Genomic DNA, 15,453 nt, shown 5'->3' on the forward strand with positions numbered 1-15,453 from the left:
ATTGAAATGTTTTTAAATATTAATATTTAAATAAACAATATAATCAATGAAAATACAAATTGAATTAATAAACAAATAATATAAAATAAAAAAAAACAATAAAATTAGATAAATACATAATTTATTAATATGATAGAAAAAAAAAATCTATTTAATCTAATGATATTCCATAAAGGGAAATAACTCACTTAAATTTGAAAATAGATTATCGCTCTTTCACATATTATAAACAATAACAATAAAAAAAAATATTAAAAAGGAAAATCGTTGTTTTTTTTTTTTATTGTTTTTTACGTATGTTCATCCCTAACAAGGCATATGGATGTAAGGAGCTACTATTTGGGACCTTGGAAATAATTAACAAGATGTTGATTTACATTACATTTAAACATCTGCGTATCAGTACAGTTAGGGAAGCAGGTAGCAGGATGGGAATTCCAAAGTCTAACTGTTTGAGGGAACGAACTATTAGAATAGAAAGCTTTCTGGCATTTAAAGATCTCAAAAGTGAAGGGGTGAGATTTTATTGCTAAGAGGGTTTGTCAGGGATATGTACATCAAGGGGGCACGTGCAACGAGTTCATCAGAGCATGTTCCATTAAAATATTTGTAAAACAGGCACGGAGATGCAACATTGCAGTGATGGGACAGGAGTTGGAGCTTAGTTGACAAAGTGGGACCTATTAGATTGGAAACACTTTTTTGAACCCTATTCAAGAGGGAGAGGCTAGTGGTAGATGCACCAGCCCAAATGTGGCAACAATGCTCCATACATGAGCGAATGATAGTCTTGTAGAGGTACAGGATACTTTCAGGTGTGAGTAGTTTTCTAACACGATAGAGGAAACCCACCTTCTTTGCAGAAGACCTTGCAACATACTTAATGTATTTGTTCCAGTTCATATTGCCTATGAATGTTAGGCCTAGGAGTTTGAAGAAGAATTATCAGGTAGGGTGTTATTTGTCATGGATATCGGTGGTTGGAGAGGTTTCTTGCAATTGTTAAAGGAGAGCAGCTTAGTTTTACTAGCATTAAATGTTACCATCCATTTGCAGTCCCATTCCACTTCGGTCTGGTGGAGGTCATTTTCTAACAATTCTGCTATTGTCTTAGATTTGTGTACATCTGTTCTTCCCTCGTGCATTGTATCATCAGCAAATATACCCATCTCGGACACAATATTATCAGGGAGGTCATTTATGAATATCAGGAATAATAGTGATCAAAGGATTAACCCTGCGGCACTCCCACATTAATGTTATGCTTCTTGGATGTACGTCGATCAATGACACCCTAGATGGTCCTATTGTCTAAGAAGGATCTAATTATATATTATATATTTTCATTAGCAGCCATTCATGCCAGACTTTGTCAAAGGCCTTGGATATATCAAGGGCTACAGCCCTAGCTTTGCCCGCCTTATCCAGTACATGGTAAATGCGTTCAGAGATGACTGTTAAAATATCTGCAGTAGAATGACATTGCCTAAATTCATACTGTTTGTCAGAGAGAAGATTTGCTTTTGTGAGGTGGTGAACTAGTGCTTCATTAATTAAGGTCTTAAAGATTTTAGCGAAGATACTGAAGAGAGAGAGGAGACTGATAGGACGATAATTGAGGGTCAGTCCTTTCATCAGAATTCTTGTACACTGGTACCATAGAGGCCATCTTCCAGTTATTAGAGGAGCAAGATTCAGCAAGACATTTATTGTAGAGCTTGGAAAGTATGGAAGCTAGCTCAGCTGAGCATTTCTTAATTAGTATAGCAGGGATAAGATCAGGCCCACACGCCTTGGAGGTGTCTAAGTTTTTTTATATCGTGGACATGAGAAGGGGTGATTTTTATATTATCTAGTGTGGCTTCAGTCTGCATAGGGAAATTTGTGAGGGAGTTGTTTGTTGGCTCTAAGGTGGAGTTGGAGGAGAATCGCTGGGCAAGCAGTTCTGCTTTTTTGATTGCCATGCATGTAACCTTCTGATTGTTCGATACTAATTGCCTTTTATTCACTACACTATCATAGATTTTCCAGAAAGTTCCTATTTTTTGCGGTTCTATACGTTTCCTATACGTTGATGTTGTCAAGTACACTGACTATTAGGCGAGCTTGACATGATCTTTAAAAAGTGTTTTCAAACCTACTTATTCTTAACATAAGGAAACTGTCATGTGAACGATTCCTGCGTGTGCATTTGTTAAACAGTTGACAAATAGATAAAAATCTGATGACCCCCCCCCACACACACACGTATCAATTTTTCAATTTTGACCTCTTAGCAGCCCTTCTTTCTGGATGAAAACTGGTTAAAAAGTTTTCCACACATCTGAATACCCTGTATACCAAATTTTAAGTCTGTAGATCAAAAATTTGTGGAGTATATAGTCTCAGAATTGTCCTCTCACACTCACACACGCAAACACACGCACGCACACATATTTTTACTTTTCTAGATATATAGATAAATTATACTCTAAAATATGTCCGTTTCGTTTTTATTTTGTATCAGTTACTTTTAGCTGAACACCTCCATCAATTTTTCCCTGGAATACGAATAACAATAAGCCTCTTGAGTATTCCAATACTCTCCATTCCCTTCCAGTTGAGATCTGGATAAGGCTATTCCTCCTTGATGTTGCCATCATCTGCAACCTCTTTCTGCGAAGGAAAATTATCACATTATAGTCTCCTTCTTATAATGATAAGTACTTTTATAACGATAGGACTTTTTGATTCGTGCTTCACTCGTGATTCGAGTTGTGTTTGGCCTCAGTATCATTCTATTACAACTCAGTTGGTCGATGTCATCTGATTACTGGGGTTGATTACTGCACTTCAAGATTTTTCGATTCTTGTTCAGAATTCCCCCTATATTAAAACACAAACATAAAGAAAATCTGTATGATGCATGTACCTATGGTGAAAAGAAAATATCATATTCCAAAAATCATATAAATTCATTAGTTTTGTTTTTATAAAGAATTTTTAAGCGATTAATGTGAATTTGTAGTTATTACAACATAAATCTAGTAAGTATAAAGTATTGTTGAGTTATTCTCCCTTTGTTTCTTGAGATACTTTGCAAAATGGTGGACAAGATAGTCACTCTACCCAATGGTTTACTTCTACTTGCGCAACTGCCATTGTTCAAAGGCAGCATGCATACTGCAGATTTAACCGACATAAGTCCAGTTCAAACAGACATAAGTATATACAAGCTAGAAGTAACGTTAAGAAAGAAATAGCGACAGCTAAGAGAGAATTTACTGAAACCACTAAAAAATGCATCGAAGCATAAAAGTTAGGAACTCGTGATTTCTGGAAAATCTACAACAGTGTAGTAAATAATGGGCAATCAACAATTCCTCCACTATCCAACAATCATGAGGTTATTTGCTCAGCAACTGACAAGGCTAATATGCTTGCCAGCCGGTTTGCCTCAAACTCCACACTGGACCCTTCAAACCACCCCCTGCCTGACTTTCCTTTGCAGACAGACGCCACGCTAGACGATCTAAAAATCACCCCTGCTCAGGTACATGCTATCATAAAAAACCTTGACACTTCAAAAGCATGTGGACCTGATCTCATCCCAGCTGTGCTATTAAAAAGTGCTCAGCCGAAGTAGCTCCAGTTCTCTCCAAACTCTACAACAAATGCCTTAATGAATCATGCTTTCCGGGCTGTTGGAAAACTGCTTCTGTGGTACTAGTATTCAAGAATTCTGGCGAAAGAACTGACCCATTAAATTATCGCCTCATTAGCCTCCTCCCACTTTTCGCCAAAATATTTGAGACCATAATCAACCATGCTCTAGTCCGTCACCTTACAGATGCTAAACTTCTGACTGACAAACAATATAGATTTAGACAAGCCCGTTCCACAGCAGATATTTTCACTGTAATCTCTGAACGTATATACCATTCACTGGACAAAGCAGGGGAGGGCAAAGCGGTAGCTCTAGATATATCTAAGGTTTTTGACAGGGTATGGCATGAGAGTCTCCTCAGGAAAATTAAATCATATGGTATCACTGGTAGAATACTTAATATAATTAAATCCTTCTTAGATAAGAAAAATATCCAGGTTGTCCTCGACGGTTGTACATCTAAACAGTGTGATATAAATGCGGGAGTGCCGCAGGGGTCTATCCTTGGACCTCTATTGTTTCTAATATTTATTAATGACCTCCCCGACAAAACTGCCTCTGAGATGGGTATATATGCTGATGACACCACATTCTATAACAGGCATGACAGGAAAATAAATGAGCACATAACTAAAGAAATGGCAAAAACACTAGAGGATGACCTCCAATCTGTAATAGAATGGGGACAAAAATGGATGGTCACATTCAATGCTGCCAAGACTAAACTTGTTTCCTTCAATAATTACAAGAAACCTTCTCTGCCACCAATAGCAATAGCCAGTGACTCCCTGTCTGAGAGTACATCTTTCAAACTGCTTGGCCTTAGTGGTTTCAGGAAACATGAGTTGGAACAATTATATTGAAAACATTGCCAGGGCCGCTGCGAAAAAGGTAGGCTCTCTCTACCGTGCTAGAAAACTACTGACACCTGAAAGTATCCTGTACCTCTATAAGGCCACCATTTACCCATGTATGGAGTATTGCTGTCACATTTGGGCTGGTGCATCTGCTGCTAGTCTCTCGCTCCTAGACAAGGTTCAAAAGAGAGTCGCCAATCTGATAGGCCCTGAACTGGCATCTAAGCTTCAGCCTCTGTCCCATCGACGAAACGTTGCATCCCTCCGCCTGTTCTACAAGTATTTTAATGGTGAATGCTCTGACAAACTGCAGACACTTGTGCCCCCACAACGTAGACACCCTCGACAAACCCGACAGGCAGCTAAATCCCACCCCCAGACAGTAGAGATCCCTAGATGTAAAAGATGTTTCTACTCCAGTAGTTTCTTCCCCAGAACCGCTAGACTCTGGAATTCCATTCCAGGTCCTTGCTTCCCCAACTGTACTGACATGCAGAAGTTCAAGTGTAACGTGAACCGACATCTTGCTGCCCAAATCCCAACATAGTGCCCCAGTAGTTGTTGCTCCTGATAGTAGCCCCCTACACCACAGTGGCAATGTGCCTTGTTTGGGGTGAAAATGTAATTAAAAAAAATGAATAAATAAATAAATAAAAACTTCTTTGTTACTCATAAAATTTGATTTTCTTTTTAAAAATAAAATTACTTGATCAATTTTAATGATTTTTGGAATATGTTATTTTCATTTCGTCACAGGTACGTGCATCATACAGATTTTTCTTTATTTTTTTTTAATATGGGGAAATTCTAAATAAAAAACGATTTATCTTTCTTTATATTTTTATTTTTTCTTCCTTATATATTTATTTTTCTTTCTTTATTTTTTAAAAATATGTTGTTTTTATTTTTGTTAAATGTTTTTTTATTTTTTGTTAAATATGTTTTTTGTTGTTAAATATTTATTTTTGTTAAATATGTTTTTTTTTTATATACAGTTATTACTTTATAAAATGAGCCGAAATCTGTACCGGAAAAGAACGAAAGAAAATGTCTTCCTGTTTCTTCTGTTTATGTCACTTGTAATTTTAATCAGCTTTGCCCTCCTTCTGAGTTCACGGCAATTAGTGCAACCGCCAGAAGCAGAAATGGCTCCAGTCCAAAGCAAATCATCTACCAAATATTCAGGATTTCTAGTGGACACCAAGAATTGCAAAATACCAAACTTAGACCCCTTTGAACCATCTGTAAGAAACTATTTTCGATTCAACGGACCCCTATCTTGCCCTGACGTACCTGTTCTGACATATCAAGAAGACGACATGCTACGGATTAATCAGTCTGCTATCAAACATTTCAAGTTGAATGATTTTAAAAACTGCCAATATCAGCCGATTATTCGCCCCAATAATAGTTCAGATTTTGTTTTTGAGTATATTCAGGACGGAATCTGGTTTGCGAAAGATATCAAGGTGAAACATGAATTCATGAGGGTCTTGTGTTACAGCGAAAGTGGCGGTCTTATGTACACCAACTTTCATTCATTTGTTCTTCCAGATAAGAATTTGGTCAAGGCACGCTTGAACTCTCTGCAGAATGCTCCGTATGTCAAAGAAAGGATGAACGTTCTGCTTATTGGTGTTGATTCTATATCTCGGCTAAATTTCATCCGACAAATGCCGCGTACCAGAAAGTATCTTCTTAATCATCTCAATGCTTACGAAATGAATGGTTACAACAAAGTTGCTGATAACACATTTGTTAACATTGTTCCGCTAGCAGCGGGTAAATATGTCAAGGAATTGCCATGGAATGAAAATCTAGCAAATGAACCCTTTGACAAATATAATTTTATTTGGAAGAACTATTCGGATAACGGCTATATGACGTTGTATGCTGAAGATGCACCCTCAATCTCAATATTCAATTTTCTAAAAGCAGGTTTTCATAAACCCCCTTGTGATCATTACAATCGCCCCTTCTTCTTGGCTATGGTCCGCAATAGGGCACTGTGGAAGGGGAAGAACTGTATCCTCAACAGGTTGGAAACTGATTTTATTCTCAGATATGTATATGATTTTACAAAAGTTTACCATGACAAGCCGCACTTAGCTTTTGCTTTCATAACCCGTTTGACTCATGACGGCATCAACACTGTAGGATATGCAGACGAACCATATTATAACTTTTTCAACAAGATGGAACGCGAGGGGCGGCTGAACAACACCGTCGTATTCTTCTATAGTGATCATGGCTCAAGGTTTGGGGACTTCCGGACAACCTATCTTGGAAAATTGGAGGAGAGGTTACCGTTTATGTTTCTGATATTTCCCAAATGGTTTATAAAACGCTACCCTGACATTGACCAAGTTTTGAAAATCAACTCTCATCGTCTGACGACGCCTTTCGATATTCATAAAACACTCGTTGACATTTTGAATTTTGATGGAAAAGTAAGTTTTTCACATTCTCATTATTTATTATTATTATTATTATTTATCAATCCTCGCTGTTTGCAAGGTTTGATATATTTAGGATTGTGATAGTATCAACGCCCCCCCCCCAGTAAAAATAAGCACTAATTTAACCATAGAAGAAATAGCAACAATCATTTTTTTTTTAGTTTATAATTATTGATGTTATTTTACATAAGTATGTATGCACAAATTAGAATTGATAAATTTACTAATTATTAAATAGAACATTTTGGTAGAAGATTCATAAATTCATGTAGATTGTTAGTACAAATAGTTGGGTCTAGTGACTTTATTTGATAAAATTCAAAATGGCATAATGGAAACATATTATAAGGTATTTGCAGCTTCTCTTCCAATTTTCAGATTTTAATCATGTCAAATCACACTTTATTCCCTTTTGACAGATTGATTGTTGCTATTTCTTCTGGTGAGTTAAGGGCATAATAGATTCACTGATTTATATAATAATTAAGTGATTGATTTTGTGCTACAAAACAGATACTGCCAAGAATTGTAAATGTTGACTGAATTAAAGGAATAAATTATAAGATGGTCAACATCATAAATTTTGGAATATAGTTTTTTGTCATTTATTCACTATATTGCTCTGTAATTACACATTGAGCTTCCTAAATATATTTTTCTTATAATATATACCAATCCTATTGGTATATATTATAAGAAAATATATTTCTACAGAAATATATATATATATATATATATATATATATATATATATATATATATTCACATACACACACAAACAATGAGATGAGTTAAATCAGATTAATTATATATATATATATATATATATATATATATATATATATATATATATATATTCACATACACACACAAACAATGAGATGAGTTAAATCAGATTAATTATATATATATATATATATATATATATATATATATACACACACACACACAAACAATGAGATGAGTTAAATCAGATTAATTAATCTTGTGGTTTCAAATCTTACAAAATATTATTGGGAGGAAATATTTCTATATAAGACAATCATAGCCAAATAAAAAAGCTCAATATGTAAGATAGAGCAAAGTAAGAATTCTAGGATTTATATTTCAATTTTGTGCAGTAAAAATATAGAATTTTTAAACAAAAATTTATTATTTCAAACGATTTGACCTTTGAGAACTTTACCAAACTCCTCCGCCAATTTTGGGTCTAATCACTTGACATTTTAGATATTAGTTCCTTGGACATGGATTTAACTTAATAACTTGATTTGAGCTCAAAACAATAAATATTAAGGGGTCATAATAAGGGTCAAAGTTTTAAAAAATTATCGTTTTTTGGGGTTTTTTTTGCTCAGCATACACCTCCAAACACCCGGGCAACGCCGGGCACCCATTGCTAGTTTTAAATATTTTTAAAGAAGCATAAAAAAAGGACATCATTATTAAATGATCCAACAGGAGAACTGGATTAAACAAAAAAAAGGATAAGTATCCCAGGTACACGGTTCAAATGATGCCCGAGGAATAGTGATGAAGATTAGTTTTATATTCCATACTAGTTAATGGTTCCAATATTGAAGGTAAAGTTCAAAATTGTAGAATCCAGCATCCAGAAGAAATGGTGAAAGATTCTTGGCAACAGTAAAAACTTGGAGATAATAAATCCTATTTGTTTTGGCATTAGGCAGTCTGTAGAAAAACATTTTATATGGTAAAATCTAACCGGAACATGTAAATTTGCCAATTAGCAAAAACAGTCGTCATACATATATAAATTTATAAATAGAGATTTAAATTTAGGATAACTGAACATCAACCAGACGAAAAATATATTTCCAAAACTTTCATAAAAGACAGCCAGCTTTTTTTGTTTGCTGAGCATTACGATATCAACTAAATTAAATTGATATCGTAATTGATCACATGCAAGTCCCGTTTTTTTTTGTTTTTGTTTTTTTTTAAGACCAGGCAACACCGCCACCATTGTTACAATTTTTTTAACAACTTGCAACTTTCACCTGTAACTGTTGTATAGTGGTGTGTATAACAAGTGTATATATTGATTTGTACATAATGAGTCTCTTTACCTTGTTAATGTGTTGTCTATTTAATGTGGGAGACCTCTTCCAGTATGTTATCATCTGGTGTTTTTCTTATTGATGTATGTATAATGGTTTTTTGTACATGTTGATATACTAAGCAGTTTATAGACAAAAGGACAGTTAAACATCTTTTACATTTGTGCAGAACAAAGAACAGCATACCTTGAATCACAACCATTCTTGTCTGTTCCGACATACTCCTGAAATGTAGCCATGTCTCTTACGAAAAACTCAAACCACCAAATCGTTTCATATTTGCATTTATTGTGGTTGTTAGATGTGGGTTGTGAGTTGTTGGTTGTGAGTTGTTGATTCCGAGGTGGCATACTGTTTTCTTCTCCCAACTACATATGTTCATATTCCCAGTCCAGTACTGCCATGACTGCCATCGTCTGTTTCTACCCCATGACTCTCAGTTACAGACTGTTCAGTCTAGCTCTACTTTCTACACATCACCTGTTTTTCCAAAATGTATTTTATTTATCCATTGTGTTTATGTTCAAACATTCTTGGTGAATAACATATCAGAATGACATTCCATCCATCAAGTTACATTCCTGAAAATATAATTTAATGTAAATATTTCAACTGTAAATATTTATTTCACTTCAATAACATTTCCTTCTGACATTCTACTAATACAAATCATAATAATCGACCATTATTATACTTTACGGTGTTTTCCAACATAACATAACTTCTTCGTAACACATCAGTAATCATTCCACAGCATAGTTCATTGGAATTACCACCTTAAACCTATCATAATGGGTAAATATTATTTCACGAAAATATGTACCCTGGTACTCAACATAACATTAAATTCCTTTAAAAAAAATTAAGTAATAAAAAAGGGGATGGAAACTGCGACTTGTGCATGAGAGTATTATGTTTTTTCTAAACGGTTCACTACTTGTTAATAAAAAAAACAGAAAATACACAAGCTGAGATCGAAACCAAAACCTAAAGACAGTGAGTCAAGTATGATAAACATTAGGCCAGTTTGACACGATCTTTAAAAAGTGTTTTCAAACCTACACAACGTGAAACAATTGACAAACAGATAAAAATTCAATCACCCCCCCCCCTCCTCCAAGTACCAATTTTTCATTTTTAAATCTTTAGTAGCCCTTTTTTTCTAGATGAAAACCAATTAAAAAATTTTTCCACATGTCTGAATACCCTATACACCACATGTCAAGTCTGTAGACCAAAAACACACACACATTCTCACTTTTATAAATATATAGATTATTATGGACTGAACCATTATGAGATAATTATTCCTAGTATTTAATATTTAATTTTTCAACTTCTTATAATACTAGGTACGGAAGGCAACTGTAAAAAAAAGAGGCATCAGTCTATTCAGTGAAGTTCCAGGAGATCGTTCGTGCCAAGATGCTAGCATTTTGCCACACTGGTGCACCTGCATGCAACACATCCCTGTCAACATAAGTGATATGATTGTTGAAAAGATTGCCCTCAGCCTTGTGAATCGGATTAACAAAATGACGCACAAGGTGCGGCAGAAGTGTGCATTCCTGCAACTGAAGACCATAAAAGACGCAACCAAAATGATTGCAGCAGAGAAAATCCTACGATTCTGGAAAAGTGTAAATGACGTCAATCACAAACAGGTACAGTGGCTTTTTGCCTTTCCATCTATCATAGTGCTTATCTCTTTTTGATATAATAGTTGGTGTTGGGACGATTAATCGGAAACGAGATGAGGAAAAATCAGAAATTTTTGCACATCAAAATCAGTATTGAAATCAAGTAATTCATCATTATTCATCAGTATTGGAATTAGAAAAATTTCTACCTAGTTTCCTATGTCAATTTTCTCAATATGAAACATTCCATTTCCTTGTATTTTATTGCAAATTCCCGAAAATCAAAAATTGCAAATTCCCGAAAATCAAAAATTGCAAATTCCCGAAAATCAAAAATTGCAAATTCCCGAAAATCAAAAATTGCAAATTCCCGAAAATCAAAAATTGAATAATTGATCATAACAATTACTGGATTCCTTATAAAATGAGTAAAAAAATGAGTTTAAAAAAAATGAGTAAAAAGAAAATGAGTAAAAAATAAAATGAGTAAAAAATGAGTTAAAAAATGAGTTAAAAAATAAGTTAAAAAAATGAGTTAAAAAATGAGTAAAAATAAAATGAGTAAAAAATAAAATGAGTAAAAAGAAAATGAGTAAAAAGAAAATGAGTAAAAAAAAAATGAGTAAAAAATAAAATGAGTAAAAAGAAAATGAGTAAAAAGAAAATGAGTAAAAAAAAAAATGAGTAAAAAATAAAATGAGTAAAAATAAAATGAGTAAAAAGAAAATGAGTAAAAATAAAATGAGTAAAAAAAATGAGTAAAAAAAGTAAAGTTGTGCTAAATCTTGTTACTTCATTATGAACAAACTCAAATAGAATATGGTGAAAGGTTGTTTTTGTTATTCATTTGTTCAGACTTTGATGATGAAATTGTTCCGAGTTTTTCCAGAATTTTAGATTTTAGCAGATGGAAGATATAATCAAATGCTTCAAATTGAAAGAGAAAATTCAATTCAATTCATTTTGACACAAAATATGACAATCATGCTTCACTTGTAGGAAAAAGGTGGTAAAACTTTATGCAGAAGAGAATGCAGTAGCTAATCGCCTGTCCAAATTCACCTTGTTGCATTGTTAATGCATTTAATACCTCATTTGGAAGGCGACGGATTTTGATTGAAAAAGCAGGCTTTTTTCAGTTCAATTGAAATTGGAGGTGAAATAGTTTCTTCTAGTGTTCGCATGAACCTTTTTCTGGTACAGGAGTGAATAAGAGGTCCTAAGGTATATCATAATGACTGTTGGTGAGATTGTAGGTCAAAATGAGATCACCAAAGGAGAAAAGGTTAAGCTTTTTGAGTCACTTTTCATAGTGAAGATCTGATAGATCATGCATCATTAGAGTAGCCAGTCTTTGAACTCTCTCCAGGTGCTGGATATCATGTATAAGATGTGGAGAAGAGGCCTGGATACTTTGACAATATTCTGATTAGAAATGAAGAGGTAGAAATATTTCAGGAGTTTACAGTGAGTTTACCTTTATTTATTTATTAATTTGCAGACTATTATCCTCATCTTTTTATAGTCTCTATCCACTGCACTATGGGCCCTGAAGGGTGATCAAGGTTGGATTTTTTGGTCTTATAAATCCAAGTATTTTTTTTGTTATCTAACCTTTCATTGTTGGGTCCGTACCGAATGTTATATATTATTTAATTATTGGAATTTTTTTAGATAAGTAATTTGTATATTTTTATTGATTTATTTGCAGACTATTATTCTCATCTTTTATAGTTGTTGTTTAACGATGAAGGCCAGAGGAATAGTTGGCCGAAACATCATTAAACAACAACTATAAAAGATAAGAATAGCAGTCCGCAAATAAATATTTAAATAAATAAATAAATAAAATAACCAAATCACTTATCTAAAAAGAATTCAAATAATTAAATAATATGAGTTTATGTTTTCTTTTTTTTTATGTGAATTATATTTGGCTGGTATGATTTAGCTTGTACATGTTTTTTTTTTTTTTGTTTTTTTACAGGTGTATTATAATGTTGATCGAGTGGATGCAATTGTTGATTACCAGCTTACGCTTGAAACGACGCCAGGTGGCGCTCAGTTTGAAATAACAGCTCGATATGATGAAAAGGAAGGGACGTTTGAGCTCATGAACGAAGTCAGCCGTGTGAACAGCTACGGAAACCAGTCCAGTTGTATCGACATTTTGGCCCTCAAAATGTACTGCTTCTGTGGAGGCTGAACGAAACAGGTCTCCACAGCGACCCTGGATTATTATGGTCACCCTTTGAGATTTTTAGGGTGGGGAAACATGTCTTTTTCGGCAGGGTGGGGGATGAGGGGAAAGCCAAGGATTAGAGGAGAACAAAATATCCTCACATCATCTCCACCCACCCTTCAAAATTTCGTTAGGGTCATAAGATTGGTGTCATTCATATGGAGTTATTAACAGCTTGCTGTTTTTACTGGGTAAAAAAGATTGGTATCAGGAATATAAAATATATAATATAAACAATGTTAATACAGGGTAATTTTTTTTTATGGTTACAGAGTTTTACACCCATCTAAAGTGATTTCATGGAAATGTGTGATGAGTGATGATCTAATGGTATGCTTGCTTGCTGAGGTATAGGGATCATTGGTGATGGTGTTCATTCAAAAACCAACATTATACATAACACATTACCCTTTATTATGCATCAGGTCATAAATTTTTTTTTTAAAAATGGCTGCTTGTTTATGAAAAATATGAAAAATAATTTTCGTGGCTTAAACTTAGATATTTATCTTTATAGAACTCATGACATGATTACCTCCCTTTAATCTTTAAACTTGTTCAGTGAGTGAGGAAAAAAGTTTCCACTCTAAAAGATTTCTTACTGGATAAGTATTTTCAGAATGAAAGTGATGTGGAATCTATATTATATTTCCCTTAGTTTGGTTGTTTGTCTATTCCATTTTTTCTTGGAAACAACTGGGTCGATCTAGCTGAAATTTAGTATAGACCTTTGTTATGATAAGATCCAGCAAACTAAGTGTTATGATCTATTCGATGCACTGTTAGGTATTAATAAGGATTAGTAATCACAGATACCGCATTTATTTTAGAAGTTTTCTCGGAAACTACTGAGTTGATCTGACTGAAATTCGGTATGAACCTTTGTTATGAGAAAGTGCAGTGAACTAGGTATTATGGTATCTGTTCGATGCACAGTTAGGAATTAATAGAGATTGGTATTTAATGCAAAAATAAGCACAGATTTAAATATATGTAAACATCAATTTAGCATAAAGCACTTATTCTAAGTCAACAGGCCACACCTTTTGCCTGTTAAAAATGGGGAGTAAAAAATATATTTGTACAAAGAATATCGTCAAAGGAAGAACCTGAAAAGCAGGCTGGTTCAGATCAAATATCGACATGTTAGATTTGGAACTAATATTAAAAAAAAATCCAGCTAGATATTTTCACAGCCATGCAGTGACGGTACTTTCTTTCGCCCTGACATTCCACAAGCAATGTTTCTGACAAAGAGGAAAGAATTGCTGTTTTCTGAGTCAGAATTTATCCATTTAACATTTATTTTTGGCTAGTTTTTGATCTTGAATTAGTTTTTTTTTTTATTTAGCTCCTTACATAAAGTGGCTTCATGCCTTGTTTGGAGCGATTTCCATAAAAAAAACATAAAAAGTGTAGAAATAATCGTTTTTCTTCTCCCTCTTCATCGTATTCTTTACATTGATATTTGATAAAATAATTTTTTTTGTTATTTTTCATTTTGATAAAACAATTTTTTTTGTTATTTTTCATTTTAATAAAACAATTCTTTTGTTATTTTTCATTTTGATAAAACAATTTTTTTGTTATTTTTCATTTTGATAAAACAATTTTTTTTGTTATTTTTCGTTTAAGAAAATAAAAAATTCTTTCTAATTCAATATTCTAGAACCATTAATTTTGATTTATTTAAATTTCTTTTTCATCCAACTTTTTATATAATCTTTACAGTGTTACTTCAGCAGCCATTATATCAAAATAAAAGCATAAAGAAAAATCAGTTGGATTCTCTTAGCATTATGTCTGGCAAACTGATATTTGATTCTAACTAGCAATTTATTCCTTTTTATCTCTGAAGCATGTTATTTATACTAAAATTATAATTTGCTTTAATGTTTTTTCATACAAAAATTATTTTGGTTATGAAATTTGTTAGAATGGTGGCATTTTTCATTTATAATCTAAACAAAACTGTTTATGAAAGTAACAAAAAATATCATTTCTCTACCTATTACATTTTTTAGAATAGATATTTATCTATTTATTGTTTTAAATTACTTGAATATCACAACAGACGGTACAACAATATTTTAGAAAATTGGTTTTATATTACATAACACTATTCATAACTATAATTTTTTCCTACAATATTTTAAAACTGACCATATTAGACTTCTGAGGGGACAATAATATTTATTTTATTTGAACAATGGTGAATTATCGGACAAAGAATTAACGATATAAAACTTGTTTTTTATTTCTAACTTTGCCCGCTTAAGAAAATCTTTATTAAACAAATAAAAAAAAAAATTTCAAAATAGTTCATAACTCTGTAAATTTAAAAAGATCAATTTCTATTTAATTTAACTTTGTTTTAGTGAAAAAGCAAATTAAAAAATGGATTCCCTTTTCTATAAGAGCTTAACTTCTAGTTCAGTTTCACCAATTCTTCTTCTTCTTCTTCTTCTTCTTCTTCTTCTTCTTCTTCTTCTTCTTCTTCTTCTTCTTCTTCTTCTTCTTCTTCTTAA

General features: G+C 33.1%; 1 protein-coding gene across 2 annotated transcripts in view; it reads left to right on the top strand.

Moving 5' to 3' along the window:
* The window catches only part of LOC145260345 (uncharacterized), a 68,879-nt gene extending 54,376 nt beyond the window's left edge, over positions 1 to 14,503 (top strand). For both annotated transcript variants that reach the window (XM_080118263.1, XM_080118264.1), the window contains 3 exons: positions 5,499 to 6,953; positions 10,396 to 10,707; positions 12,671 to 14,503. In XM_080118263.1, the coding sequence (XP_079974389.1) occupies positions 5,499 to 6,953; positions 10,396 to 10,707; positions 12,671 to 12,889 (1,986 nt within the window). In that variant the 3' untranslated portion in view covers positions 12,890 to 14,503. The remainder of the gene's footprint in view (positions 1 to 5,498; positions 6,954 to 10,395; positions 10,708 to 12,670) is intronic.
* Positions 14,504 to 15,453: the final 950 nt, after the last annotated feature.

Source organism: Euprymna scolopes, chromosome 36 (genome assembly GCF_053919585.1).
Source record: "Euprymna scolopes isolate OS-2025 chromosome 36, ASM5391958v1, whole genome shotgun sequence".
Taxonomy (NCBI): domain Eukaryota; kingdom Metazoa; phylum Mollusca; class Cephalopoda; order Sepiida; family Sepiolidae; genus Euprymna; species Euprymna scolopes.